General features: G+C 46.0%; 1 protein-coding gene across 1 annotated transcript in view; it reads left to right on the plus strand.

Moving 5' to 3' along the window:
* The first annotated feature begins 807 nt into the window (after positions 1-807).
* ASS1 (argininosuccinate synthase 1) overlaps positions 808-24664 on the plus strand; it is a 78531-nt gene continuing 54674 nt past the window's right edge. Inside the window, exons 1-6 of the mRNA XM_035113052.3 lie at positions 808-867; positions 4119-4231; positions 6767-6835; positions 7999-8187; positions 15277-15333; positions 17811-17885. Of these exons, the coding sequence (XP_034968943.1) occupies positions 4124-4231; positions 6767-6835; positions 7999-8187; positions 15277-15333; positions 17811-17885 (498 nt within the window). The 5' untranslated portion in view covers positions 808-867; positions 4119-4123. The remainder of the gene's footprint in view (positions 868-4118; positions 4232-6766; positions 6836-7998; positions 8188-15276; positions 15334-17810; positions 17886-24664) is intronic.

The following is a 24664-nucleotide window of genomic DNA, read 5'->3' on the forward strand; positions in this document are numbered from 1 at the left end:
AAACCCACAGCCAGACATGCAGAAAATATAGTTTTCTTCAGCACATTTTTTCTCTATCCCAGGAAGAGCATCACTTGCAGCTAATTGCTCACCTGCCTGGCTCCTGTTAAAGGCAGAAGAGTGCCCCCCCACCACCAAAGTTGGCAGCACTACAGTTCTTATATACGTAATACCTTCTGTCAGGCTTGTTGTCCAAAGTACAGAATCACAGAATTGTAGAGTTGGAAGGGACCCAAGGGGCCATTTGTCAAACCCCCTGAAATGCAATAATCCCATCTGAAAAATCCCTGACAGGTAGCTATCCAACCTCTGTTTAGAAACCTCCAATGAAGGAGAGCCCGTCACCTTCCAAGGGAGACTGTTCCATTGTGGAACAGCTCTTGCCATCACACAGTTCTTACCAATGTTTAGTTGAAACCTCCTTTCTTGTCATTTGAATCCATTGGTTTGGGTCCTACCCTCTGGAGCAGCAGAAAACACACTTGCCTTCAGATATCACTTCTCAGTCTTGTCTTCTCCAGTCTAAACATACCCAACTCCCTCAACTGTTCCTCATAAGTCTTGGTTTCCTTAGGAACTATGGAGGTCTTTGTTGGGGCCTTTCAATCCCTGCGGAAGGCTGCCTTTTTAAAACCCTCCTCACTCCATAACCCAATTTAGAGAGGAAATTGTGAACGAGTGAAGAGGGAGGTCTGCAGTATGCAGAGCAGTCCCTTTGAGTGTAGACACACCTCAGTCATTCCTGGCTCCTCCCACCCAAAACAAGTGACTGTGGTTTATAATCTGGGGTGGCTCTCTAGGAGAGGCACACATAGTTTTGTGTGCTGAGTGGTACTATTCCATCTGTGGCAGATTCCCTGTAGTGGGGTGAGTGAGGGTTTTCTAAATTTTACAGTAGGTGAAGGAGATAAATTGCAAAGGGGGTGGTGTTCTTTTAAAGAGGAGATTAAGATCCAGGGAGACAAGGAAAGAAGAGTTAAGGCTGTGTTTTAAAGTGGATAAATGCAATGTGGGAAAATAATTTGAATAGGACTGCATGTATATGTTTAACCTGTTTGAAAATGTGTGAGTAATTTGGGGGCTTTTGCTTTTCACTAGGGCAGCTAGGAGCATTGTGAGCCCCCAATGACTGGGCATCTTCAGTCCCTCATTGAAACCTAGCCTCAGATAGCCACACATAAATGCCAGTAGGGCTGCTATGCATTATGCAGTAGGTGGAACTAGAAACTTGACAGCTGTAGCTTTTGTATCATAGAGGTGTAAGGAAAGGGGGTGAATGATAGCCACTAAGGGGAATGACCTGCAAAGCCTCAGATTCAAGCTCCCCCCCCCCGTGCCCACAAAATGCATTAACAAAGAACAGGTGCTACCTTGCAGGGCTGTTTGTAGAGACCTCCATAGCAAACATTTATTGAGTTTTAAGGGGAAAGGAACAAAAAAACTTCTGATGAATGTTATTCGCCAGCAGCTCTGCCCTATATTCAGTAAAGGAAGCCTCTCGTAATGAACTTACTGTATTTGCCTTCTGTTCTGATGGTGGATGGGTTGAATTTAAATCCAGCAAATTGTGGGGTGGGGAGAAAGATACTTTTCACAGTAACTACCATCTGTTTGTAGCCAGTTTTGATTCTGGAAATGGAATATTTTGTTTCTTTTATCCCCATTTTATGCTGCCCAACAAACATGGCCACAGCCAGGATTTTTGTTGGGGGGGGTGTCAGGCTTTTGTTTTTTTTGGGGGGGCAGAACCTCAGATTTGTATTGATTTGTATTGATTTAGGGGGGCAGCTGCCCCCACCCCCTTAGCTACACCCATGCCAACAAAGTAGGCTAATCTAGGTTAATCTGGCTGCCCATCTATTACTGAACCAGTTTTAAAGTCCTTGTTTTAATTTACCAAGTCATAAACAACTTAGGTCTAGGGTATACCTCAGGGACAACTTGAACCCTTATATCCCAGCTCAGCTGTTGAGATCCTCTACAGAAGCATTGTTAGCTATTCTCTCAGCTGGTGAGACTCATTTGACAAGAAGAAAGAGCCACGCCTTTAGTTTTATTGGCCCAGTCCTGTGGAACTCCCTGCCTCTGCACATTCAGTGGGTGTCTTCTATGCCAACTTTTAAACACCTGCTGAAAACTTTTCTATTCCGTCAGACTTATGCAAGGAATTGAAAACACATCTTTCCACAATAGCTTGCTGATTTCTCATCCTACATGTTTATAGTGGTTTTTATTGTGTGGTTTTACGTACTACTGTATATGAAATAGTGGTATATAAATATTTTTAGAAATAAACAAATCAGCATTTTCACCCCTACACCCCACTGACTCTTCAGGACATGTCCACCTTTTATCCTCCTAACCATCCTGAGAGGTAGGTTAGGCTGAGAGATCATGGGCATCTCAGTGAGTTTTATGACTGAACCTGAATCTCCCAGGTCCCAACACCATGCTGCATGAGCTGGCTTGTACAGAAGCCCTCAAATACTTGGCAAAAAAGCAAACCCAGAAAAGTTGTGGATTGTGGCTATTCTTTTGTTCTATCTGCAACTGGTACCCCTATTCGTTCTTCTTCCCCTCCTCCAAATAAAACCCAGGCTGCACACAGAGGGAATTGAAAATGCAGTCCAGGCTGGTTGTCCAAAACAGGAACTGTGGCGGTCTTTGTTTGGTCTTCTCAATCATTTATGCTGATGCCAGGCCTGATGGTGCCAACAAGGCTACCAACACAATGTGCCAAGCCCACTGATGGGCAAAAACAACAACTTTTAATTGGACAAATGATGGTAGAAACAGCTTCATGGGTCTCTAAAGCAGAGCCAGAAACCTTCCAGTTCTTGGGCTGCAAATGGCCTGCAGTCTGATTTCACCCTGCTTTCTTTCATATGTCTTTTAAGAACTTTATTGTCCAAACTGGCCCAGGGCCGTCTTAAGCATGTCAGGCGCCCTGGCGCCCTGGTGCGGAGATCGCTCTGGGGCCCCCGCCCTGTTTCTTGCCGCGGTCGGTCGGTGGGCGGGCGCAGCGCGGCTGCCGTGTGGCTCCGCTGCAGGGCGCCCCCTGGCGCCCCCGCCAACCAGCCTTCCCCTAGAGCCGGCCCTGAACTGGCCTTTGGAACAGAGGCTACATCCTCGTACTGCTTTGAACAGCCTTGGCTTCTCCCCAAGCACCCTGGGAAGTGTAATGTGTTAAGGGTCTGAAAGACATTAGGAGACCCCAATTCTCCTCACAGGACTGAAGTTCCCAGAGTAGCTTTTATCAACCAATCCCTCTTCCCAAGGAACCCTGGAAAATGTAGCTCTTTGAGGGAGATTTTTATTTTGGGGGGGGGGATTCCTTAACATCTCTTGGCAACCTATATAGTACCCAGGATTCTTTGAGGGAAAGCCATGCCTGCGGTTTCAGGGAAAGTGGTATCATAGTCCATGTTGCCGGTGTGACCTGGGTGTCTAAAACAGGGGTCTCATGGTCTAATAATCACAGCTGTATGTGGCCCTCCAAGTCTTTCTGGCCTTTGGGGCTTTCTCTAGGCTACACCACCACCTCCTCTGCCACACACAGACCTCCCTATGCCTCTTTCGCCACCAGCCTTGCCCCCCACCCTCCTTGAGCCTCTTTCCCTGGATGGGATGTGTCCTTGAACTCTGATCATGCCTCTTCCTGGTCTGGATGGAGGCTAGAGAAACGGATGTGAGAGACTGTGTCTATGGAAACTAGCCTACTATCCAAATGTAAAATTTGCATTCCTTGCTCCACCCACTTTTCCCTCTGGCCCCTGGGAGGTTGCACAGAAGGGAATGTGGCCCTGAGGCAGGAAAAAAAAAGGGGGTTTCCCATCCCTGGGATAAAAATTTCAATGAAATAGGGATGTCCCCAAGGCCAATCTTCTGGTTGCCAAGAAGAGTCTTCCTCAGCCACTGAATTCCCTGGGGCTTTCAAGTTCCTTCTGAAATTTAATAATGATGGAGAAAAGTGCACCTCATTGGGGAGAGCATTCTGCAGTTCCGGAGCCACCACTGAAAAGACCACTGTCGTTGTTGGGGGGAGGGGACTGAAGAGTCTTTGTCCCAACCTCTCTCTGGTACCCAGTGTGGGGAATCATTTCTGTTTCTACTGATAGAGACAATGTCTCAGAGCAAAGGCGTCGTGGTCCTTGCCTACAGCGGGGGGTTGGACACCTCGTGCATCCTGGTCTGGCTGAAGGAACAAGGCTACAAGGTCATCGCCTACTTGGTAAGTTGACAAGGTGGGGTTCAACCAGGAAAAAATTGGCAGTTATTATCATTGCTGGTGGCAATGTGCAAAAAAATTATGAATTTTGGAATATAATAGATGAAAAATTCAAAAAGATGTTAAAAATAACTTTTGAAAAGAAACCGTAATTATTTCTGTTGAGCATGGGGCCGGAGAACATCCCAGAAGATAGAAAGAACATACTCCTTTATGCCTGTGCAGCAGCTAGACTTCTCATTGAGGAGAATTGGAAGGGAGAAAAAATTCCAACGATCCTCGAATGGCAGGAAAAGGTGGTGGAGTTTATGAACCTTGCCAATATGACGGCGGCAATTAGAAATATCCCTAAACAGAAATGCAAAAATGAATGGAAATATGTTTAGGACTACTGTATTTGATTAAATAAAATATAAATACTGAGTTGAAAGATACGAAGGGAAAGGTAGAGAGCATATGTAAATAGTAACTTAGATAAAGCAAGATAAAAGAAAGCTAAATAAAAGGGAAGTGGTGTACAAACAATAGGAAGTAAAAAAAAATTATGAATTTTTTTCTTTAAGTTTTGATTTGGTTCTTCTTTTTCTTTGTCAATATTATTTGTTTATCTGTTATTTGCTTGAAAAGTATGTACATTTTATATATTATGTTTATTATTTCATTTGGTTTGTGATTATTGTTTTTATCTTCTTATTTTTCTTATTTTTTTCCTTCTCTGTACTCTGTAATATCTTAAAGAATTCAAATAAAGATTTTAATTTTTTTTTTTTAAAAAAGACAAGGTGGGGTTCAAGCAGGATCCAGGAGAGGAAGGGCTACAGGTGTAACTCAGCATCCTGTTCTCACCGGGGCCTCTCAGATGCCTGTGGGAAACCAGCAAGCACAGTAGCATAGCTAGCCGATGGGGGCAGTCCGCACCAAGTGTGGGGCGGGTGTAGGGTGGCATGGGGGTCTTTAGGGGTAGCACAGAGGTTTGTAGTGCGGCACGGTGGATGCTGTGTATCTGGAGGTGGGGTTCTGGGCAGCAGGGGAGCTTGAAGGGTGGCATGGTGGTAACGGGGAAATTCGGACTCTGCAGGGGGGCAGAGCCACTTCCCATCCCTGAAATCAGCAGCTATGGAATTCTGATGGCTGCCCTAAAAAAACTCGACAACTTTGGTCTCTCCCAGGTGCCAGTGGGGGTTGCTATGCTGCTGACCATGCAGGACCCGAGCATAAGAGCAACTTTCCCCTCCTGTGGTTCCCAGCAACTGATATTGTGGCCAGCTTTATCCTCTTCCATGAATTTGTCTAATCCTATTTTAGGACCCAGGTGGCGCTGTGGTTAAACCACTGAGCCTAGGGCTTGCTGATCAGAAGGTCGGAGGTTCGAATCCCTGTGACGGGGTGAGCTCCCGTTGCTCGGTCCCAGCTCCTGCCAACCTAGCAGTTTGAAAGCACGTCAAAATGCAAGTAGATAAATAGGAACCACTACAGTGGGAAGGTAAACGGCGTTTCCATGTGCTGCTCTGGTTTGCCAGAAGCGGCTTTGTCATGCTGGCCACATGACCTGGAAGCTGTCTGCGGACAAACACTGGCTCCCTCGGCCAATAATGCGAGATGAGCGCGCAACCCCAGAGTCGGTCACGACTGGACCTAATGGTCAGGGGTCCCTTTACCTTTACCTTTTATTTTAAAGCCATCTAGGTTGGCAGCCATCCATGCCTCCTGTAGAAGCAAGTTCCATAGTCTGCACTGCAAAAAGGACATATTTTAAAACGTCCTGAATCTTCCAACATTCAGCTTTGTTGGAGATCCATGAGTTCTAGTGTTATGAAAGAGGGGGAAATGTTTTTCCCCCCCTTCTATCCACTTTATCTAAACAAATATGTCCCAAACATTGCAATCCTTCCTCAATAGGGGATCATTTTGGTTGCTCTTTTCTGAACCTTTTCCAACTTCGCAGTATCCTCCTCCTTCTATTTTGCAGTAAGACTTGGTTAAATCTTGGGTCGGTTCTGGTTGAAATTCTGGATTAGCCACAGTTCAGCAAAGAATCTGGAATAACAGAATGGCAGATAAGATTAGTCGAATTTATGAACTTGGACAAAATGACTGCCGCTATAAGAAATACATCGAAGCAAAAATTGATAAAAAAATGGGAATATGTAGAGGAATATTTTAAAAAAAAGAATGTTAAAACGGAATTAAGGGTCTGTCTTAGCTAGAGGAGTACAGGGATTTGTTTTAAAGAAGCTATAAGATATGAAGAAAGTAATATGTTTATGATATTTGTAATGAAATGACAACACAAGATTAAGGGGAATATGAGAATCAAGCAGTACGTCAGGAGTTGGGAAGTGATCTTATATGTGTGGATTTGTTGTACAGATATTTTTTCTTTTTATGTATTTGTAATGTTTTTAATGGAAGATTCAATAAAGTTTGTTTTTAAAACTTAAAAAAAAAAAAAGAATCTGATCTATGTGTGTCTTCCATCTCCCCACCCCTTTTACCCCAAAACAAATATTAATATATGCATGGTGTCTACACTTCCAGGCCAACATTGGACAAGAGGATGATTTTGAAAAGGCAAGAAAGAAAGCACTTTCCTTGGGAGCCGAAAAGGTGATTCCTAAGCCCCCACCCCCCACATGCTGACAGTCAATCAAATGGGTTGCAAATCCACAGAGCTGTCAGGCTGGCCTAATTTGCAGGGTTAGTTTGTCAGGTGGATGGGAGAGAATTTTATGCATGCAATATTAACAGGTCAGAAGCATTGCAAGTGGATTGCTCTGGGAATTCTTTGGAAAGTTGCCTCTACAGCTATGCATATGAAATGATGGCTTGGGAGGAATTTGCCTACAATGGCAGCACAGAAATACTCTCAAAGTATAAATCTCCCTATAGACATAAAATCTAAGATTGTCATCATGCTGCAGTTCACAGGGCTGCCAATAGGGGGCCATGCCAATTGCAGTGTGATGAACAGCAGCCAGGCAAGGAAAAAACAACAACCCAAAACCCTAGCACTGGCAACAAGCCTCTCAGCACTGGCCCCAGCCTGGGCAGTGTCACCTCCCATGCCTGGTGCCTGACTGCCTGGGCCTCAGAAGTGCTGGGCAAGGGAGGGGGGCTACACTGGGCTGGGAGCCTCTCTCTGGGCTGCACTCACCTGGCTCCAGCCTCTCTCTCCCCCTCCCTCCTTCTGCCAACCTTCCGGTTGGGTGTTGGGCAGTGCCCCCCTCCCCAATATTTTATTCAGGTTAGTGCCACTGAAGGGGACCACTGGAAACCTGTTGCCTGAGCTGTAGCCAGGCAAAGTCAGCCCCAGGCTGACATCACTCTGCTCTAGCAAGAGGATGCATGGAGCGGGGAATGGGATGCAATTTTTTGTTTTTGTTTTCAGGCAGCAGAATGTCTTGGGCTGGCCCTGCACCACAGAGTTTGCGCTTGGGATCACTGAGCACAGCTTAGTTATGCATTAACTCCCAAGATATACTTACTAGGCACTCTTTGTAGTTTATTCTTTTGTAAAATACAGCCTTGGATTACAGTTTTAACACTGTATTTCTATAGCTGTTGAGTGGATTGCCAACTTTCTGATGCTGGGAGGGCGGGCACCTGAATCAGGGTGCCAGACGATGAATGTAATGGTTGAAGCAGGCTTTACTTGCCCCCCCATCCCCACCCCTTGGCAGGGTTCTGAGTTCAAAACGTGCATCCCTTCCAGCTTCTGAGAAATAACTGGGGACAATCCCACCCCCTCTCCTCCTCTCCATCGGTCTCAGGTTTACGTTGAAGATATCAGCAGAGAGTTTGTGGAGGAATTCATCTGGCTGGCGGTCCAAGCCAACGCGATTTATGAGGACAGGTACCTCCTGGGCACCTCACTGGCCAGGCCCTGCATTGCCCGTAAGCAGATGGAAATAGCGCAGAAAGAAAGTGCCCAGTATGTTGCCCATGGAGCTACAGGCAAGGTAAGCATTTGACGGCTGGTGCTCATTGAGACTGGTGGGGTGTAAGGCAGGAAGCCCAGCAGTAGGTGGCACCAGAGCCAGCTGATTCCAGTTCTGTCCCCATCTTTCTTCTCCTGAGTTCTACAAGGATTTAAGGAAGACAAGGAAGCTGCCAGGCAGTGCCACTCGTTGGATTGGTTGTAGGCAGGTGAGAGCTGGCTGAGCACAGACTGGAAGATTCAGGACAGATAAAAAGGACTTCTTCATGCAGTGCACCAGGGCTTTTATTCAGCCAGAGCTTGCTGGAGTGCAGTTCCAGCACCTCTCAGGAGTGTGCCATTGTGTGCCAATGTCCCCCCTGCCCTTCTTGCCTTTATGTACTTCTGAGAAGCCCAAAACGAACATTTCAGGTCAAAACGGAAACAAGCCGGCATGTGTCAGTAGGTCTACACATTTTTTTAGATCTATGACTCCACCTAGCTCCTAGCCGTGACTGGTCAAGCTATGGGGCAGGGCGAATTTGTATTTCATTTTCTTCAATCATTATCCCGTGTAGTGGCAGCAGGCTGTAAGCTTTGCAGCCAGGCCTCTACTGTTGCGCACATGTGCAAGGCCTTTCCAAGCTGCCCTAGTCATCCATCTGAATCTAAGAGAACGAGGGAGGCAGCAGGGGCGTATTTATTTGACCTGCATCAGAACCAGGGGTGACCCCCCCCAAAAACCAGCTAGGGAGACAGCTTGACTTAATTTTTTAGCACCTCCACGGGCGGTGAATGTGGCTGTTGTCAAACCAACATCTCTTCACAGTTGCCCTGAGTCGCCCAGCGACTTACTGTAACAACCTCATGTTTTTCTTGAACAAGAGCGCTGCAGTGCATAGTTAAACTATGGAACTCACAACCGCAGGAAGCAGTGAAGGCCACTAACTTGGATGGCTTTAGATAACGATAAGGCAAATCTGTAGAGGAGAGAGATATCAATGGTTACTAACTATGATGGCTCTGCCCTGCCTACACAGTTGAAGGCAGCAATGCGTCCAAATAACAGTTTCTAGGAGACACGGGAGAGTTGAGGGCCCTTGGCCACAGGTCCTGCCTGCGGGTTTGTTGCAGGCATCAAGTTGGCCACTGTGAGAACATGATGTATGGGTGTTTGGCCTGATCCAGCACGTTCTTCTTATGTTCATATTGGCTGGGATTGGGAGCAGTGCCCCATTAGCTCTTTCAGTGGCCTCAACTGCTTAGCCTGAGAGTTGCTTGGAGACTACTTCATGGAGCTACAGTTCCCAGCAGCCCAAACTAACTACAGTTCCCAGGATCTGTGGAAAGCCATGCCTATTCAAAGGGCTTGAGGGTGCTTTAAAGGTATGATGTAGATGTGACCCAAGATTCTAGTCCTCATAGAATAAAGGACTGAATTAAATAGGAACATAAATCAGCCTTATACTGAGCCAGACTGCTGATGCTTCTAGCTAAGCATTGTCTGCACTTACTGGCAGTGGCTTTCCAGAGTTTTACTAGCTCCTATCTGGAGATGTCAGGGACTGAACCTGGGAACTTCTACATGTCAAACAGTTGCTCTGCCAAAAACAGTCCATAATTTAGGACTGGGAGGTTTCATGGAAGAGCAACCTAATCAACGCTTAGACTGTGTACACACCAGACATTTAAAGTACACCCCCCCCCAAAAAAAATCATGAGAGCTGTAATTTGTTATGGTTACTGGGAATTATAGCTCTGTGAGGCATAAACTAGGCTGCCGGGAAATTTGCTTTAAAAGTGCTTTAAATGTGTATGCAGCCTTATTGAATCAAAATACAGCCTTTTAAAATGGCACTGCACAAACATGAGAACTAGAAGCTTGTTTTAAAAACAAAACTAGACCTGGAATTCTCAGGTTGGGGTAGGTGTGGGAGGAAGACAATGTAGCCTTTTCGGACTATGGCCTTTGGGGTTGTTCAAGAAGACTGGATGCCATGCTTTTGCAAATCTGGACAGCCTGTTTTCCTTTTCGGTTAAAAATTAAGCTGCTTTCCGGCAGAGGGGAGAGTCCATCTGTTGCCCTGGAGTGGCTGGCTGGCTGGCTCCTCTATTTAACCATGGAAGCATGCTAAGCAACCGCTTGAGGAACCCCAAGATTCCTGGGGCACCTGCTCTGCAATGTGGAGATCTTCAGGGGGAACAGTTTGCACAGACAATAAATCCTGGCCCATCAAACCCCAGTACCGTTTTTCCAAATGCCCAGAGAAATGAATGTATCTTCTGATGAAGCTGGAACAGTGGTGTGCACAACTCAGCTGAAAGGGAATGCCACAATCGGGTGGGAGCAGAGGGAGTGGGAACCTGAGGCCTCGGGATGTTAATGGACTACAACTCCCATCATCCCTGGACATTGGCCATGCTGACTGGTGGTTGATGGGAGTTGGTGCCCAATCAGGGATTGTAGCCCAACAAAATGTTATAGTCCAACAAGTTCTGGAGAACTACACAGTTTCTCTATTTGTGGACTAGATGATCCTTTAATCCCAGGACATAAAAACATAAGAGCTTTCTGGGCCAGGCCAAAGGGGGCTCATCTAGTCCAGCATTCTGTTCTCACACTGGCTGACCGGATGTGTGTGGGAAACACAAACATTCAACCACAAAAGCAAACTCCCATCCTCTGACTCCCAGCAACCTGGGATTCTCCAGCTGTCGTTCCTGCCTTGCAGGGGGCTGGACCTAAATGATCCTTAGGTCTCTTTCAACCCTACAATTCTTTGATTCTACCATATCTGTTTTATAATTTCAAATTATAAAATTATAAAAGAGGGGGTTTAAAATAAGAAGCCACCCATTCAAACCTCACTCTAGTGAAGTTACAGCGCTCATTCTCAGTCTCACTTTGGAAATAATTTGGAAATCAAAATGGAAATAATAAGTGCTCTTTATTTCTGTTGTTGGTCTAGAAAGCTGTATAGCAGGCTTCTTTCCACAAGAGGGCGCAATGAAACCGTGCTTTTAAAAACGCTTCCTTCCCGTTCTAAAGTTGCTGACTCAGAGTTTCTCTGGCTTGACAAGGCAGGAACTATCCAGCAGGGGGAGAGAGAGACTGTGGAATGGACCCCTAGCATCCTTCCAAGGAGTGCCTGTGGACTCTTCATGAATCAGGGGTGAAGCTTTTCGTGGCCATTAAAGGCTGCTCTGATCTCTGTTCCCTTTAATTTCAGTCCATTAACTCCACTGCTTGGGTGTTGAGAGGAATGAAATAAACAACGGCTTATGTGAGTCAAAAGAATAATAATAGTAAAAAAAATCTCCCTGGACCTACAGGGGAGACGGACTGCCACCCTGTTCTCACAGTGGTCAACCAGATGCCCCAATGGGAAATTCGCAGGCAGGATTCAAGCACAAAAGCAGCTATCTCCTCTTGTGGTTTCCAGCAACCGGTGGTCAAAAGCACCGCTGCCTTCAGCTGTGAAAGGCAGAGCACAGCCATTGTGGCTAGTAGCCATGGATAGTCTTCCTTTCCATGAATTTGCACAATCCTCTTTTAAAGCCCTCCAAGCTGGTGGCCATCACTGCCTCCTGCGGAAGCGAGTTCCATGGTTTAACTGTGCGCTGCACAAATACTTTCTTCCATCTGTCCTGAAGCTTCCAACATTCAGTTTCAGTGGGTTGCCACAAGTTCTAGAGCAGGGTTTCCCCAAACTTGGGCCTCCAGCTGTTTTTTGGAGTACAATTCCCACCATCCCTGACCACTGCTTCTGCTAGCTAGGGATGGTGGGAGCGGTAGTCCAAAAACAGCTGGAGGCCCAAGTTCGGGAAATCCTGTTATGAGAAAGGGAGAGAAACCTCTCTCTATACACCTTCTCTGTGTCATCCATAATTTCATAAGTGTCTGTTGTGTCACCTCTTAATTGTCTTTCCTCTAAACAGAAATGTCCCAAATGGCTGCAACCATTCTCTCATAGGGGGAATGGCTAGGGAGGCCAGGAGAACCAGTAACCTTATTCCCCCTCTCCAAAGCATTCCATCCCCTGGTTGCATGCCAACTTCTTTAATTCACTGTGTGCAACCTGCGGGACCTTGTGGCTGGGCAGCAGATGGGGCTGTTTGGGGCCTGCAAGGGAAATTAGTGTTCTAATAGGTATTTCCTCCAGAGTGTTTTGTAATAGTCCCTGGAGGCTCCTGCAGTCAGGAACAAGTTTATCCATGTGTATTCTCTTTCCAGCCCTCTCCTCAAGAACATCTCCACCTAATTTCCATGGGCATTGTTTATTACTTGTGGTTACATTTATACCCTGCCTTTCTTCAAAGATGGCGCACATCATTGTCCTACTCCCCACTTGCATCCTCACAACAATGCTGTGAGGCAGTCTAGGCTGAGAGACAGTGATAGGTCCAAGGTCATGCCCCCCCAACAACCCCCCCCCAATTGTCTCCACCCAAGAAGGGGTGTGATGGTAAGGCTATAAACTCTCAAAAGCAGTATGCAGTCATTGCTAAGTTTGGGAAGCACTGCTCCCCAAACTAAGGCCCAGGGGGCCGGATGCGGCCCAATCACCTTCTAAATCCAGCCCGTGGATGGTCTGGGAATCAGCATGTTTTTACATGAGTAGAATGTGTGCTTTTATTTAAAATGCATCTTTGGATTATTTGTGGGGCATAGGAATTTGTTCATATTTTTTTCCAAAATATAGTCCGGCCCCCCACAAGGTCTGAGGGACAGTGGACCGGCCCCCTGCTGAAAAAGTTTGCTGAACCCTGCTATGGACCTTCTGAGTTATCTCCTCACCTTGAAACCGTGTAAAGGGACTGTTCTTTTGGGAATCCCATCTTTTCCTCCAAGTTGCTCAAGGTGGAATACAGGATCCTCACACTCTTTATTTAATCCCCACAACAACCCTGTGAGGCAGGTTAGGCTGAGAGTCAGTGGCAACCCAAGGTCACCCGGTGAACTTCACGGCCAGGCAGCAATTTGAACCCTGGTCTCTCAGGTCCTAGTCCAACACTCTAACCACTATTCCACACTCCACACTAGCTCTCATTGACAGGAAGGCTGGGAGGTCACCTGCTTTTGCATGCAGAAGCCCCCCCCCCCAAGTTCAATCCCCAGCACCTCCTGGTAGGGCTGAAAAGTTCCCTGCCCTGAAACCCTGAGGAGCTGCTGCTGGTCAGTGTAGACAATACTGGTGGTACAATGGTTCGACAGCTTCCCGAGTCCCTGTATAATTCCCATCCTTTATTCAGAACCAGGACGACTGGAATCTTAACTTTTAGGGGAAGGGGCTTAGCTCAGCTGTAGGCTACCTGTTCTGCAGGCAGAAAGTGGCAGGTTCAATCCCCATGGGCATCTCCAGGCAGGGCTGGGTAAACACTCCCAGCCTGAAATCTCTGGAGAGCAGCTGCCAGACAGGGTAGACAGCACTTAGCTAGAGGGACCCCACGGTTTGACTCAGGAGAAGGCAGCTTCCCGTGTTCCTGTTTAAATCAGCTCTTAATTTTGAACCATGATGCCTAGAAGCTCTTTCAAGTGTCCCATAGGGGCTAGAAACTTTGACCGCTAATCCCCCCTGGAATCTGACACACTTTTTGCTTTCGGAAATTGTGGGATGTATTTGCACCTGGTGACATCAAACAGACCAGACCCCAGCCCTGCTGGTTGATAACTGACTGGAACGATCCATCTTTGGGATGGCTTTGTGCCAGTATTTGCCTTTTGCAATAATGGTAAGCAGATGGGCGAGGGATTACACGCTCACTGAGAAGGTTAATTAGAGAAAGACACTGTCTGGGGGTGTACCATGCCCATTGATGTACAGAGGGAGCCCATCAAGCCATTAGCTACAGTTCTCATTAAAACATAGGTTCCTTCCCCGACACTTATTACCTCTTCCTACGGCTTGTGAGTCGCAAAGTGGGAACTCTGGACTATTCCAGATGACCTGTTTATTGAATATCCTCCTGATTTGCTTGTACAAAACCAATGGAGAGGTTGGGCTATGCCCAGACCTTAATGAGTATGTTTTCTCATTTGTTTCCAGGGAGGCTATACAATATAGAAGTGTTTGTTTGCAATGAGGGTGTACAATAAAGGAGTGTTCATCCTGCTAATCTCTGGATTTGCTGGCCAGGGTTTTACACATCTTCCCATTAATCATTCCTTCACCCCACTCTTCTCAAGCATTTCCTCTTCGCTTTCCTAACTGCAAAAGTCTCTCTCTTTTAGAGCCAGGGTGACGGAACACTTTAATCTGCCTTATGTGCATAAACCCAAATATCCAGAATGCACTTGAAACTTTCCTGCAGGTATTGGAACAGGCTAACCTTCCTCCCCCTTCATGTGCCACGATGCTAATTACCAGTAGCCTCTTCCCTCCATTCTTCTGATTAATGCTTTGTTTGAAACAGTACCATATCACTTTAAGCAGTCATAATTTCCCCCAAAGAATTCTGGGAGCTGTAGTTTGTTAAGGGTGCTGAGAATTGTTAGGAGACCCCTATTGCCTTCACAGAACTACATTTCCCAGAGTGGTTTAACAACCAATCCCCTTTCCCAAGGAACGCTTGGGAACTGCAACTCTGTAGGAGGACAGGGATACCTAGCAACTCTCAGCACCCTTAACAAACTACAGTTCCCAGGATTCTTTGAGGGGAGCCATGACTGTTTAAAGTGGCATAAACTAGAAAACTGCCAGCTTCTATGGAAATGTCGACTATCCGATAAATAAGAGACCAAAATTGACATATTTGCCCATCCCTAAATGCTAAAAGACCCCTTTATAGGATGCCAGTGTAAACCAAACCTTAAGTATACCTTTTTTTAATTTAGAGAAAAGAAGGTCTGTACAGGTATTAAATCAAGAGTTATTGATCTATCTCCCCGTAAAGCTCTTTTTCAAAAGTTGCAATGAGGACTAGAAGCTTTAAAGTTGGCAAAAGGAAGCAGTTGGGGGCTCTCATGAAGAGCTGGCCTTTCTTTCCTAGTGAACCTCAGTCGGTCTGCAGCCAATCAGTCACAGCGGGACAGAAAAAAATGGCTAGCCCTTGATCAGCATGGCAGGATTTGAAACCTGCCTGCGATTCAGGAGTTTTCTGATAGTACTCTGTGTTCTTCTATCCTTTTTAGGGTAATGACCAAATTCGTTTTGAGCTCACCTACTATGCCATCTGCCCTCAGATCAAGGTAAGGAGCGGTACCAGTGCACTGATGGTCTCCCATCAAAACAAAGTTGATAAATTCTCGGTCGGGGCATTTGTTTTAGGGGAGAATAGAAAATCAAACTGAATTGGGCCTCAATTGAGATGCTGATTCATAGCATGAGATGGGGAGGGGGGTATTTTCCCTGGTGATTGCAGAAGACCCTTGTTCCTCTCCCAAGAACTACAATTCCCAGAGTTTCTCTAGGATGAGGGATTCATTGTTTAAACCACTCTGGGAACTGTAGCCCTGGGAGGGGATGAGGTCCTAACAACTCTCAGCACCCATAACGTACTACAGATCCTGGAATTCTTTGCAGGCGCAGAAACATAACTGTTTAAAGTGGTATCATAGTGCTTTCAATGTATGGTGCGAATGTGGCCTCAGTTAGTCTAACCCAGTGGTTCCCAAAGTGGGTAATACTGCCCCCCTGGGGGGCAGTAGGATTACCTGTAAGGGTGCTAAGAGGCAAGTGGCCAGCAGAGGGTGCTGGTGGATATGTAAATGGCCACCAGGTTTTGAAAAGTTAGCATTACTGGATCAAATTTAGCAGTTTTGTTGAATTAATTCAACGAAATAGTTTTAATTGGATTTTGAATAAATGTGCAATGAATTGTTACTATTTTGAATTTTATTGTGCTGTTATCTTCCTTAGCGGGGCCTGCAAACTGCTATTCTGAATATTGCTATTTTATAAGGTAGGGAGCATTGGAGATGAGTGTATGGAACCAAGAGTAGCCAGAAAAAGTTTGGGAACCATTGTTAACCTGTTAATCGCCTGAACCCTGAAGCTTCAATATACTCTACAATTCCATTCTGTTGTCTTACACGCAATTCCCCCCCCTCTTTTTTGCTGATACCTATCTGAAGGCAATCCTATTTTAGCTGATGTCCCTTCCCAGCCGAACAACTGAAACTCGAAGCCAGTTCTTATGAGTTACATAAAAAACCAGAAAATTGGTTGTCAAATCTATTGGCTTTCAAATGGGTTGTTCTGATCTTTTAATCGGCCTCCTGTTTTAACCCAAACTGGAGAAGGCGAAATGGACACCTGAATCACACCTTGCCTTGGGCAGGTCATTAAGTTACAGTAACAGCTTGAGAGCATCTTGGATTACCATTGTTTGGTGAGATTAATGCAGGAGAGTAGGGGATGCTTAATGGCCAGTGCTCCTGGCTATCCAAAAGAGCTTTGAAACTCTCTCTACTCCAGGCAAGAGTTCATTCTAGTAGCTGGTTTGGGGAAAAGTCTCCAGAGCTGTGATCCCCAATTTTTTTCAGGCCACTATCACCTTGGTTCCATAAACTCATTATTGCAAATGGCAGTTTGCATGACTAAAGAAGATAAGGTAAAGGTAAAGGGACCCCTGACCATTAGGTCCAGTCGTGACCGACTCTGGGGTTGCACGCTCATCTCGCATTATTGGCCGAGGGAGCCGGCGTATAGCTTCCAGGTCATGTGGCCAGCATGACAAAGCCGCTTCTGGCACACCAGAGCAGCACATGGAAATGCCGTTTACCTTCCCACTGTAGTGGTTCCTATTTATCTACTTGCATTTTGACGTGCTTTCAAACTGCTAGGTTGGCAGAAGATAACAACACAATAAAATTCAAAACAGTAACAATGAATTAGGACTTATTGAAAATCCAATTAAAACTATTTAGTTCGACTCAACAAAACTGATGACCTTGATCCAGTGATACCAGCTTTTCAAAGTATCCATTTGTGTCTTAGCAGGTAACCCCACTGCCCCCAAGGGGCTGGTCTTCACCTTGTGGGCCAGGTCTAAGGAGGAGAAATACAACTCTGGCCTCATTTATAGGTGAAGCAACCCAAATTTGCACGTTTTGGAAACTGCATTCTGAAATCTACCCTTCTCCAGCCAAGCAGTGTGCCCCCCCAAAATAAATAAAAATGCACACACTAGGGTAAAGTGTGCATAAAAATGCATATAATCATGAAAATAGCTCCCACAGCTCCAATAGTTATTTTGGGAAATCATGGCTGTTAAATGTGGCATCCTAGTGCTTTGAATGTATGGTGTGAAAGTGGCCTATAACGTATCTTCCAAATATTGCTGGGGTTATATCCTACCAAGCTCTACTTAGAGTACACTCACTGGAATGAATGTCCTCTGAATAAGGAGGATTAAATGTGGATCCTGTCCTTGAACTCCAACTTCTGGCAGAAGAATATCAGAAGAGCCTGGCTCCTGGGTCAGGCCTGTGACCCATCTAGTCCATCATACTAGTTCTCACAGTGGTCCATCTACTTGTGATTCCCACCAACTGGTATTCAGGGGCATAGTGCCTCTAACAGGAAGGGATGGAACACATTGAGACTAGTAGCCACTGGTTACTCTGTCCTTGATTTTATGTTGGAACCCGATTCTACCAAACTCATATTTGCTGACAACCCCCCTGCCCCCGAATAACCAGTTCTTTCCCATCACTCTCTGCAGATCATTGCTCCTTGGAGAATGCCAGAATTCTACAACCGCTTTCGAGGCCGAAGTGACCTCATGGAATATGCCAAGGTAGGAGAATTCTCCCATCTCCAGCACTAGTCCTTTTCCCCTCGTTCCTGTACCCCTGTTAATTCATGCAATTAAAGGTATGGTTCTTGTGGAGTTTTGGAACTCCCTTCCTGGAGAAGCCAGCCTGGCTCCCTCCTTGTCCTTCCACTGGCAGGTAATGACTGTTTTGTTCTTTGAGAATTGACTGTTTCTTAAGGATGGGGCTTTAAATAGTGCTGTGCTGTTTCTGTCCTCTGTATTTTAATACATTTGGGTTTTTCTTAAATATTGTTTTTATCCTATTTGGGTTTCATTACTTTTTGGGAGGCAGTGGAAGACAGGAGTGCCTGGCGTGCTCTGGTCCATGGGGTCACAAAGAGTCGGACACGACTAAATGACTAAACAACAACTTTTAAAAATAATGGTCTTTTATATGTCTTTAGTTTAATTTAAACAAAATGAAAAAAATCATTCCAGTAGCACCTTAGAGACCAACTAAGTTTGTCATTGGTATGAGCTTTCGTGTGCATGCACACTTCCTCAGATACCTGAAGAAGTGTGCATGCACACGAAAGTTCATACCAATGACAAACTTAGTTGGTCTCTAAGGCGCTGCTGGAAGGATTTTTTTTATTTAGTTTAATTTAGTTTTTTTGTTTTTTATCTGTGTTGTTTTAATTTGTGTAAGCTGCCTTGAGCCCCAGTTTGGGGGATAGGCAGTATATAAATAATAATAATAAATATGGTAATAAATGAGCCACTTGCTCTCGTCGCCATTGAGAGCAGCCTGAGGCATTTTAAGCCTGTGCCTCTTCTAGGCTCAGAAGAAGAACCTCAGGTTCTTAAAAGGCCAGGCAGATGTCCCTTTTCTATTTTGTAGCCCGCCTCCTGGTGTGCAATGTGAGAGGCATTTGGTTTCTCAGGCCCACAGGAAGAAGGGGCCTCTGAGCAATGGAGCTCTCAGCCTTCCTAGTGCACGACATTCTTCCAGGGCGCTGTGCTCACTTGGTCTGCAGCTGCTGGCTGGAAGTTCTAAACCTGGCCTTGCTTCATAGCTGATGCCTCTGCATCCTCTGACTGGTTGCAGCTGGATTTAAGGGTCATGAACAGGATTTTGCTACTTCAGATTCTCAGCAGGTGCTTCCATGTGAAAATTTGCTGCAGCCTCGTTGCAGTCTTCAAATAAGTTTTACTCAGAGTATACATTTTGAAATCTGTTCCTTTGTCTGTCTTGAACTCAGAGCAGGGTTAGCAAAGGCCAGGGGTGCCAACCTGAATAAAATATTGTGGGGAAGGGAGGTAAGCCCTTCGCTGCATAATTGATCGTGATGTGATGCATGCACTGCATTTGAATGGCAATTCACCCATCAATATTTTTTTGGGGGGGGGCACCTGCCCCCTCAGTTTTTTGGTGGGGGCTTGCCCCCTCATATTTTTTTATTGCGGGACTGTATGCAAAGGTAAAAGAAAGGTGATACGATTCTACGTTGCAGCAACACCTATAGTGTTCAGGGAATGTAATAGTCCCACTCTGTTCTGCCTTGGCCAGACCACCACTGGAGTACGGTGTCCAATTCTGGGCGCCACAATTTAAGAAGGATATTGACAAGCCGGAATGTGTGCAGAGGAGGGCGACCAAGATGATCAAAGGTCTGAAAAGCAAGCCTTATGAGGAATATGTGAAGGAGTTGGATATGTTTTGCTTGGAAAAGAGGAAACTGAGAAGATATGACAAATATTCAATATTTGGATATTTGGATATTCAAATATTTGGATATTCAAATATCCAAAGGGCTGTCACATGGAAGATGGAGCAAACTTTCTCCAGAGGGTTAAACTCAAACCAATGGCTTCAAGTTACAAGAAAGGAGATTCTAACGAAACATCAGGGAGAACATTCTGACAGTAAGAGCTGTTTGACAGTGGAACGGACTCTCTCAGGCAATTGTGGGCTCTCCTTCCTTGGAGGTTTTAAAGCAGAGTTTAGATGACCACCTGTGTCATGGATGCTTTAGTTGAGATTCTTGCATTAAGGGGGTTGGACTGGATGACCGTTGGGGTCCCATCCATCTCGATAATTCTATGATTCTATGACTTGGCCAGCTCATTTCCCCTTCTCAAACTTGGAACACAGTTCCTGTGAAATTGAGGTTGCTTTGCTTGTGTCCCTTGGGGGGTGGTGGTGGGTGGGACTGAAACCTTCCAGAGTGCTTTAAAAAACCGCCGTCCATTCTGCCTCCTCTCTCTCTCTCTCTCTCTCTCTACACTGTTCACAACGTGTCATTTCCCCCCTTCTTTCATCACAACGAACCTTTAATTTTCTAACCTTCGAGGCCACTTTGGATTTTAGCTGAGCGCAATCTCGCCTGCTCGTTACTGCAGCAATTATAGGCACCCCCTGCAGGAGGCTTCCACGTATCCTTGGTTTTTGGGGCGTAAGGATAGTTTCCCCTTCTCCTTTTTTTTTAAAGGCCCGTAATTACCTAGATGTTAATTGTCATCCACTTTGAAGGCAGAAACTTGTCCCCACTTCAATAGCTCCTTCGAGAGACAAAGTAAATGCCTTTCTTGTCCCCCCCCTCCCCAATGCCTTTTATTCCCCACTTCTTCTTTTTTTTGAAGAACAAGTTTCAATAAAACATATTAGAAGTTTTGCATCAGAGCCCCTTCGCTGCCCACCAGGGGACCTTTTCTTTCCCTGCGACTTTATGGAAATGCTTGACAACTGGGCTCAATCAATCAAGAGGAAAAGAGCAGTTCGGTGTATAAACCAGAAAATTGCTTGAGGTTCTCTCTCTCTCTCCTCCCCAGTTCTTTTTTTTTAAATAAAAAATAAAAACACCCAACAACAATGCCCATCCAAAGCAGATCCAAGGCTGTGTTGAGTCAGAAATAATTATTCTGCAGAGGGTTCTGAGACCGGATGCTGTCGCTCTCTGCCTCCCTTTTAAAAATTTTATATTTTGGAAATAAAGAGGCACGTGCTTTTCCCAACGCTCGTCTTTTACCATCTGTTATTTATTCCTAAGTAGGCAATTTCCAAGAGCCTCCCATATGTTGTCAAACGGTCAAATTATTAACTTCGCCCTCTCTCTGTTTGTGTGTGTGTGTGTATTTTAATTGTTATTGTATGGGAAACTGAAGTGTGCGCCTTTTCTCTTCCCAATGAAAAAAAAAGGCCACAGCTCTAAGCTGAGGAGAGGGCCCCTGCTCAAAGCAATTAATGTGGACGAAAAGAGTTGCGTTCCAGACTTTTCAAACCGTGGCCGTGTGTTAGGGAAAGGGCAGGGGGGAAGGGGAAATGGTTGGTTAATGGATGCACAACCTGAGGTTTTTGTGTGTGTTTGTTTGTGTTCATTCACCACCAGGGTATTGTTCTTTGAAGCTAAGGTGCTGGATGAGGTATTGGAGAGCTTTTAGAGAGCCTGTCCTGCCACAAGCAAACTGTTCCTTTATCTCCCGTCCAGCAGATTCAGCCAGGGTTTTGTAATGCTTAGAGAGCCAGACTAAAAGGCAGTCGAAAAAATAACGCATGCGTAAGAATAACCTGTTGGATTAGGCCACTGGCACACCTAGCCCTGCACTGTCTGTTGTCCTCACGGGGCCAACCAAATGCCCCAATGGAAAGTTTTTCCTCCTGGATGTTGGAAGCTTCAGGGCAGAGGAAATAAAGGTCTCATCCACACAGTGCAAAGCTAAACTATGGAACTCACTCCTGCAGGGAGGCAGTGGCTACCAATTTGAATAGCAACAGATGGCTACCAACTTGGATGGCTATATGAAAGAATTAGCATGAGTTCAAGAAGGAGAGTGCTATCGATGGCTACTAGCCATGCTGGCTGTGCTCTGCCTCCACAGTTGGAGGCAGAAGTGCTTCTGAATGCCAGTTGCTGGAAGCTTCAGGAGGAACATGCTCTTGTGCTCAGGTCCCGCTTACAGTTTTCCCAGCTGGGCCACTGCAAGAAGAGGATGCTGGACTAGGTGGGCTATTGGCTTAACTCAGCAGGCTCTTAGGTCATTATCCTCTTATGTTCTTAGTGATGATACAAAGGGACCCATCACTTAGTGGTGGAGCCTACAGGCTATATGTTAAAAGTCACAGATCCAGTACCTAACCAGCCCTACTGTACAAAACTTTCATACGGCTAGCCTTTCACAGGGACAGATGTGGCACACCTTTAAGAGCCCTGCTGCATCTGTCCCTGTGAGTGGCTGGGCAGTGTTCAGGCCTCTTGAAAATGCTTGCAAGTCACTTGGAGACCTTGCTTGTGTACCAAATGACATAAATTCAGTAAATATTATTATTATTATTCATGAGAAGAGAAGGCTCCCTGGGAAAGACCCTGATGTTGGGAAAGATTGAGGGCACTAGGAGAAGGGGACGACAGAGGACGAGATGGTTGGACAGTGCTCTCGAAGCTACGAATATGAGTTTGACCAAACTGCGGGAGGCAGTGCAAGACAGGAGTGCCTGGCGTGCTATGGTCCATGGGGTCACGAAGAGTTGGACACGACTAAACGACTAAACAACAACAAATATTATTAGTACCCAGAATCTTCCACTACCAAAGTTCACGCTTTCAATACCCACCATCTCCAGGAAGGGCTGGAAAGATTCTTGCACTGGTACTATTACTGTCCTATGGCTGGTATTATTTTCTACACCAGCTGTGGGCAAGTACCATGCTTGCTGGGGCTGATGGGAGTTGTAGTCCAGCAAGATCTTGGGGGTTAGGGCAAAGGTTCTCCACCCCTTCTCTATGGGATATTTTATCTGCTTGTTCACTCTGCAGTTGGATACCTCTTGAGATGACATAACCAAATTTTGCACAGCAGTTCGACTAAGGAGCAGGTTTCAGCTATGTTTGGATAAAATTGGATGCCGTTTTGAAACAAGATTGCAAACTGTACCTTTCAAAACTGAATTGATTTTAGGCAGATTTCAAAACTGCACAGATATTTTTTTTTGGGGGGGGGGGGAGAGTTGTTTCTAAGAATTACCAAGCAATACTGGGCTCAAGAGTGCTCAGTCTCCTGAATCCCTAACAGGTATTCCTGTGATTAAAGATAAAATTTAGTCTAACTTCATTTAAAACACAGGTGGAATTGGAGCATTTTCAGAGTGCCACTAACAGAAATGAAAATGACCTGGGTTTTGCTTCACTTTATTTATCTGAAACTTTTAAACTGCTGCCTCTTTTAAAACCCATGGTTGCATAAAACACCTAATCCATGTTTTTCACAGGCTCATTGGTGTGTGTGTGTGTGTGTTCGCGTAGCCTCCGGGGTGGGCTCCAGGACGGGGAATGGTGGGTGGGGTGGGGGAGAGAGAGATTTGTGGTCATAAAAAGAGAATTAGCTTCCCCAGCCTGCCCTCCGCTTCTTATAACAGCCCATTCAGTATAAACAAAGGGGAGCTTTAATTGACTAACGAGCTCTTCAAAGCTAATGGACCAGTGCGGCCGCTGGAGTGTGAAGTGGGTGAGGGGGTGGGTGGGGGGTTGCTCCCTTTCACAGGACTCGGAGCGTGGACAACTATACGCTCGCGCAGTCTGCCTCACTCCGATGGATGGGTGAGAAAAGAACAGCAGGCCAGGAAGAGCGTCTTGTGAGCTGAAAGACGTGGGGGACAGCAGGGAGCATTTTTTCAGCCCTGAGGGCCACATTCCCTTCTGGGTGACCTCCTGAGGACTGTTTGCCAGTGGTGGGTGGTGCCAAAAGGAAAAGTGGGGGGAGCAAATAATATGAAATCTGCCTAATAATAATAATAATAATTTATTTGTCCCCGCCCATCTGACTAGGTTACCCCAGCCACTTTAGGCGGCTTCCAACATACAGTGGTACCTCGGTTTAAGTACACAATTGGTTCCGGAAGTCTGTACTTAACCTGAAGCGTACTTAACCTGAAGCGAACTTTCCCATTGAAAGTAATGGAAAGTGGATTAATCCGTTCCAGACGGTCCGCGGAGTACTTAAACTGAAGCGTACTTAACCCGAAGTATGAGTGTAATTAACCTGAAGCAAACTTTTCCATTGAAAGGAATGGAAAGTGGATTAATCCGTTCCAGACGGGTCCGCAGAGTACTTAAACTGAAAGTACTCAAACCGAAGTGTACTTAAACTGAGTTATGACTGTATATAACAACATAATAAATACATTAAAAATTAAAAAGCTTCCCTATTTAGTGCTGCCTTCAGATGTCTTCTAAAAGTTGTGTAGTTCTTTATCTCCTTGACATCTGATGGGAGAGGGCATTCCACAAGGCGGGCCTTGTGCTCTTCTCGCAGTGAGGGCACTGCCATAAGGCCCTCGGTGCTGGTTAGTTTCTACAAACATACCCTCTCTATTGTCCACCCAGGCAAGCAAGAGACACGACCAGGGCCATCTTAAACGCCCCTGCCGCTGTGGTGCGCCGGATCTCTCCGGCGCCCTCCCGCCCCGTTTCCCAGCGCGGTGGGCGGGTGGGCGCAGCTGCGCGGCGGACCGGCGGATCGGCCGGCCAGCGGGCGGGCACAGCTCGCGGCGCCTTTCTGGCGGGCCGGTGCCATGGTGCCCTGCGCCACCGGGGGTCTACCTAGAGCCGGGCCTGGACACGACCAGATTTCGAGGACACATTCAGCCAGGCTAAAACACTCAAGGAGGGTGTGGAAGCAGGGCTGGTGACGGGTGAGGTATCCAGGGGAGGGGGGAAGGCTCAGAAGACCACATTTGGCCTCTGGGCCTGAGGTGCTCCAGCCCCCGACAAGAGAAATGCCAATGCTAATGATTTGGGTACCAGTAATTAATTATTCTGCCACCC

Source organism: Zootoca vivipara, chromosome Z2, assembly GCF_965207765.1.
Source record: "Zootoca vivipara chromosome Z2, rZooViv2.hap1.1, whole genome shotgun sequence".
Classification (NCBI taxonomy): domain Eukaryota; kingdom Metazoa; phylum Chordata; class Lepidosauria; order Squamata; family Lacertidae; genus Zootoca; species Zootoca vivipara.